At 43.2% G+C, this 6,347-nt stretch overlaps 1 protein-coding gene across 1 annotated transcript; it reads right to left on the minus strand.

The window, feature by feature from the left end:
* Positions 1-215: 215 nt before the first annotated feature.
* LOC119537584 (olfactory receptor 143-like) lies at positions 216-1,290 on the minus strand. The gene has a single exon (XM_037840104.1). The coding sequence runs from the start codon at positions 1,170-1,172 to the stop codon at positions 216-218; it is 957 nt and encodes a 318-aa protein (XP_037696032.1). The 5' UTR covers positions 1,173-1,290.
* Positions 1,291-6,347: the final 5,057 nt, after the last annotated feature.

Raw genomic sequence — 6,347 nt, forward strand, 5'->3', positions numbered from 1 at the left:
TGACACACATTATGGAACACAATTAACTTTTTCTTTAAGAAATAAAATGGATAAATAAAATGTACATATTAAAAGAACAAACGGTCACAGTGAAAAGTGAGGAAAGACATTAGAGTGAAAATTCTTCAAAGAAGACTTTAAATGAAAAGAAGAAGAGATGCAAAAGAAAACAGAAGATGAGGAATGGCTAGAAGACACAGCAATGGAGAAAGGGATTAAGGCAGCACCGCTGGTTCTGCTCTATTTGTTATTTTCTGTAGGGTTTTCTTCAGAGCAAGTTTCATGTCCTTGTTCCTCAAGCTATAGATGAGGGGGTTCAGCATGGGCACTACATTGGTATAAAGCACTGAGAAAAACTTCTCCTGTCCCAAGGACCCAGCAGATGTTGGCTTGATGTGAGTGAGAAGCCCAGATCCATAGAAAAGTCCAACTGTTATTAAGTGGGAACCACAGGTGCTAAAGGCTTTGGACCAGCCTGTAGCTGACGACATTTGAAGGATATTGAAAAGAATCAGAACATAAGATATACAGATAATGACACTAGAAAATATGACAACTGTACCCACAATAATGGAAGCCACAAGTTCACTGGCATAGGAGCTGCTACAGGAGAGCTGGAGAAGGGGCAAGATGTCACACATATAGTGGTTGATTATGTTGGAATCACAAAATGTCAGCCTGATCATGCACCCTGTGTGAGTCATAGCACCAGCAAACCCCATCACATATGAACCATACATCAGCAGAGAACACACCTGAGGGGACATGGTGACAGTGTACAGCAGGGGCTTACAGATGGCCACACAGCGATCATAGGCCATGGCTGTCAGCACATAGCACTCAGAGCTGACAAAGAAGCAGAGGAAAAATAGCTGAGCCATGCATCCTGTAAAGGAGATGATGTTCCTCTCTGAATTAAAGCTCATCAGCATTTTGGGGGTAAAGACAAATGAATAGCAGAGATCAATGAAGGACAGATTCAAGAGGAAAAAATACATGGGAGTGTGAAGGTGGGAATTCAAGCAAATAAGGTTAAGTAAAATTAAATTCCCCACCACAGTGACCACAAAGTTCACCAAAAACAGAAAAAACAAGGGCAGCTGGAGCTCAGGTCGGTCTGTTAATCCCATAAGGATAAACTGAGTCACTGAAGAGACATTTTCCACAGCCATTCACTTCAAGGCATTAGCTGTAGGAACAGCATAAAGCTGATTTTAGTGATGTGTCCTCAGTCTTGGTCTGCAGAGGGAGATCTGGATCTGCTGGACTAAAAGATCAAGGTTGCCTGAAGACACACTGGAAGGCATTGAGGTACTTGACATCCTGAGCGGCTTCCCCAGGCCTGAGAGTCCACACTGTTTGTCCCTCTTCTCTCTATGCCCACTCAGTTTCTGGGACACTGTGCAGAGGAGAGTGCTGACAGACTTCCTAATGGCTCAGCACTTCCTCCCTCAGACACGGGCTTCTCCCAGTCTCACATGAAGGTCTGGAGTGCTCTCTAGAATCCTTGACTTATGTTGTGGTGGGTTTGCAAAAAATTACTAAGTCAGAGAAGACTCCTTTACTTGGAGACCTCAATGTTGCTGGGGCTTGAGGGTCCTTTGTCTCCACTTTCTTGAGGCTGACAAAGTCTCTGATGATGAAGGAGACATCAGCCATCAGCACTGCCCTCAGTCTTCAATATTCTAGAAGAGATATTTTAGGGGAAGACACTTTAATTTCTAATTGTGAATTTGTCTTTTTCACCTGCGAAGAGGAAACCAACAACCTCATATAAGCCTCACAAACAATCAGCTGGCCTCAATGGGAATGAACTTCTTGTCTGGTATTTCTGGTGAAATTGCTCAGGAGCACAGAAAATTATCCTCTTCCACATGATTTCCTCAAAGGTAGATAAGTCTCTTGAGGGTAGAAATTACTGAGCCTGTGTTTACATCCTGTATCATAAGGCAGGATCCTCTGGGACTCAGTGTTCCATTAAGCTTATATTTCAGGTAAGGAATTCCTAATCCCCAGTGCAAAGAACTTATGGCCCTCCTAGCCACTCCCCTCAGTATCCCCTGGACCCAAGAGGCTCCAAAGAAAGTCCTGGGGCAGAGTCACTTGCCATTTCTAGTACTTGCCTACAAGGCACTGGGAGTACATGAATAAAATATTAGATTATTGCTTCAACATTATACATGATTGTGTATTTCAACTCAATAAAATGATGTAATGAAGTTGTTAGACTGAGTTTAAAGCACATTTCTCCATACCCTGTATTGCTGACAGGGCAGCGCAGGAATGAGACACAGACACAAAGTTAAGAATTAAGGGAGCAGGGGGCCCACTGCATCTCATGCTAAGTGGACGCCAATGCATCCTTGCTCCAGCTATTTATTTCAGAAGATCAGGAGTATATGCTAAAGGTCCTCAGGCTTGGGAGAGCCCACCAGAGACCTATGTTTACATCAGGTGTATACAATCTAGGTTTAAGACAATGGTAGTCATAAGACACATATCTTTACAGGGCAGGCCTGCATGGCATCTATGCAGGCCTGCGGCTCAGCGTTCTAAGCCACCACCCCAGATATGCCTCAGGCAACATGGAAGACTTAGTTTCCCACATGCCCCCCTTTTTATTTTAGCCACTGGTCAGATCTCTGTCTGCCACTTGGGCTCCGATCTGAGCCGGGCGTGGGAAACAAAGTAGCCACGGGGGCAGGAGACCTCCCTTAAAAAGGGGTGAGGGTTCAGACCCTCACAAAGCTGGGGGGGGTGAGGTTCTGTGCCCCACCTCTGTTGGCCCCCAAGTTTTCTCCTGATGGCCCTCTGCGACTGTGCCTGTCTTAAGTTGTTCCTTCCCTGAGGACTCTTACCCGTCTCTGGCTAACCAGCCATCCTCCGGGGTCATACAGGGTGATGTAAGGGAGGGGCAATGTCCCCCAAGAGGGTTAGTTTTGTCTCCTTGACAGCCTATGCCCCATGGCCTCCATGCCCAACAATGGTTTGGACCCAGGCAGCCAAAATAAGGAGGAGGGAAAACTGAATGAACTGTTGCCTTGTTGCAGCAATGGGGGGTTAGGAATATAATCCCAATAGGTATAATTTCCAGAATGAGCACATGCTGGAGATATACTCACAGCAATAGCAATAAGAGCCAACATTCCTGCCATCAGGTTAGAACCTGTCATAGGCAGCTTGTCTCGTTGGACTTGTTTTTCAGCATCCTGACATAATTTCTTTATCTGCCCCCAAGTTGGATGTCGGGCTTCCCTAGTTCGGGGTGTTGGCCCGATCACTGTTGTCTTCAGTGTCAGACCCTGGAACTGCATCACTGGTGGCTCGATGTCCCATAGGAATTTTTTCTTTGCTGGGTTCATGGTACGGCTTCAGTCGTCGGGCCGGTATCCAAAGTGGTGCTCGTCTGTCACCTGGGGAAACACAAGCATAACCTCTTCCCCATGTTAATAAAGTACCCATTGTCCATTCATTAGTTAGCATGTCCTTCCACCATATAGGAGGTGCTTTCTGGAAATAATGTTTCAATGTTGTTTTTTCAGCTGGAAAATGTCGTTCTGCGGCAGTGCCACCCAGTTTTTCATAAAAATTTAGAAAATTTAAAGTAAATAAAGCTTTTGATAATCATTCATAGGGAGTTCCATCATCTCCCCCTTTTTGTTTTGTTAACATAATTTTTAAAGTATGATGGGCACGCTCAACAATAGCTTGCCCTTGAGGATTATAAGGAATACCAGTGGTATGATGAATGCCCCAAGTCGTAGTAAAGGTAGCAAATTTTGCAGATGTATAGGCTGGGCCATTATCGGTTTTTAAAGCACGGAGCAAGCCCATAGAGACAAAACAGGCAAAAAGGTGAGTATGAACATGTTGAAATGTTTCACCAGTTTGTGCTGTGGCCCAAAGAAAGCCAGAGTATGTGTCAATGCTGACATGAACAGTGGCTAAGCGGCCAAAGGAAGGGATATGAGTAACATCCATTTGCCATAAATCATTGGGGGCCAGACCACAAGGGTTAACACCAGGATCCTGCAAAGGTGGAGCAGTAAGGAGTTGACAATTAGGACAAGAAGAAACAATATCTTTAGCTTGTGTTCTAGTAAGGGAAAATCGAGTCATGAGTCCTTGCACATTAAGATGAGTAAGCGAGTGAAAATGAGAAGCTTCTGAAATAACAGGCAGTAATAATTTATCCACAGCAGCACTGCCAGCTGCTAAAGGGCCTGGGAGGTTGGTTTGGGAACGAATATGGGTAATATAAAAAGGAGATACATGAGCGTGAATAGCTGATTGTAGCTCAAGAAAAAGGTTAAATAAACAAGGAGGCAACTATTGCTTAATGGATGCTGTTTCAATTTTATTAACTACATGAACAACATAGGCAGAATCAGATAAAATATTAACAGCCTCAGAAAAATCTGTTAAGACAGCTATTACAGCAACCAGTTCAGCTTGCTGGGCAGAGAAATGAGGAAGATCTAAAACTTTGGACTTAGGGCCAGTACAGGCAGCTTGACCTTTAGATGACCCATCAGTAAAAACAATGGAAGCATTGATTAAAGGCTCACAAGAAGTATACTTAGACAGTATCCATTGTGTAAATCGAATGAACTGGAAAAGATCATTTTTTGGATAATGATTATCCACCTGGCCAACATAGTCAGCTAGAGCAATTTGCCAAGCTAGATGTTGTTGCAAAATAACTGAGAGTTCTTTAGCAGTTATAGGGAGCACAATTAAATGAAGGTCAAAACCATTGAGTTGTTTTGCCTTTTTTCTGGCTAGAGCAACTAAAGCAGCTAAGAGATCTAGATAAGGGGAAATGGATTTTACGGAAGAATTGGGCAAGAAGATCCATTCTACAAGCCTATCATTTTGCAAAAGCAAGCCTGTGGGGGATTTGGGAGTGGAAAAGATAAGTAGAGGTAAAGGTTGTGTAGGATCAACACCGGATATCTGAGCTTGCTGAACTTTAGCTTCCACTAATTGTAATTCCTTCTCTGCAGCTGAAGTTAAAGATCTAGGGCTGTTTAATTTAGAATCTCCACAAAGGAGAGAGAAGAGGTTGGAAAGCTCATAGTTAGCTATACCTACTTTGGGGCGAAGCCAATTAATATCCCCTAGTAGTTTTTGTAAATCATTTAAGGTGGTAACAGCATCTCTGCGGAGTTGTACTTTTTGGGGTTGAATTGTAAGTCTATTGATACTAGAACCCAAATACTGTACAGGTAAATGTACGTTGCACTTTGTCAGTAGCAATATGCAATCCTACATTCTGTAAAGCTTTTTGAACAGCATAGAACAAAGCTTCTACTTCAGTCTCCTGAGGTGCAGAGCACAAAATGTCATCCATATAATGGATTATATAAGCTTTAGGAAAATTTAAATAGACAGGCTGTAAAGCATGGTCGACATAATATTGACATATTGTAGGACTATTTAGCATACCTTGTGATAAAACCTTCCACTGATATCATTTACAAGGGGTTTTATTGTTAAGGGACAAAATAGTAAAAGCAAATTTTTCCTTATCTTGATCAACTAAAGGGATGGAAAAGAAACAGTCTTTAATATCAATGACCACTAAAGCCCAGTTTTCAGGAATCATGCTAGGATTGGGGAGCCCAGGTTGTAAAGGTCCCATGGGCTGAATGACAGCATTAACACCTCTTAGGTCAGTTAACATTCTCCATTTTCCTGATTTTTTCTTTATTGGGAACACAGGAGAATTCCAAGGACTAAAAGACTCTGATATGCTGCAAGGACAATTGTTCTTGAACCAATTCATGTAAAGCCTCTAATTTTTCTTTTGTAAGTGGCCACTGCTCTACCCATACCGGTTTTGTTGTAGTCCATACTAATGGGACAGGTTGGGGAGGCAAATAAACAGCGGCCGCCACAAAAAAGGTTTATATCCTAAACCAAATTGATCACATTTTGGTGAGACTTGGGTGGGTGAAGGGGTATCTTGCAAACATACGCCAAGCCCATGGCTAGGGGAATACCCCATATTTGCCATCATGTTGTGGCTTTGAATACTGTACACTCCACTAGGAGGAGGGATATGTACAGTAGCACCCCATTGTTCAAGTAGGTCTCTGCCCCAAAGATTAAGAGGCAGAGCAGCCACATAAGGTTGTAAGGTGGCCTTCTGTCCCTCAGGGCCAAGGCAAGGCAAAATACGAACACTTTGCATAAGTCCCTAAGGGGAGCCTAGGCCCACAACAGTAATTCGTGCCTCTTGCAAAGGCCAATGTCGGGGCCAATGTTGTTGACTAATAATAGAGACATCTGCACCCGTATCTATAAGCCCAGTAAAGCTATGCCCATGAATTGTAAGAGTACAC

Source organism: Choloepus didactylus, chromosome 6 (assembly GCF_015220235.1).
Source record: "Choloepus didactylus isolate mChoDid1 chromosome 6, mChoDid1.pri, whole genome shotgun sequence".
Taxonomy (NCBI): Eukaryota; Metazoa; Chordata; class Mammalia; order Pilosa; family Megalonychidae; genus Choloepus; species Choloepus didactylus.

What these genes read in the sequence shown, in the direction of transcription:
- LOC119537584 (XM_037840104.1), bottom strand. Translation starts at nt 1,172, where the DNA reads ATGGCTGTGGAAAATGTCTCTTCAGTGACTCAGTTTATCCTTATGGGA.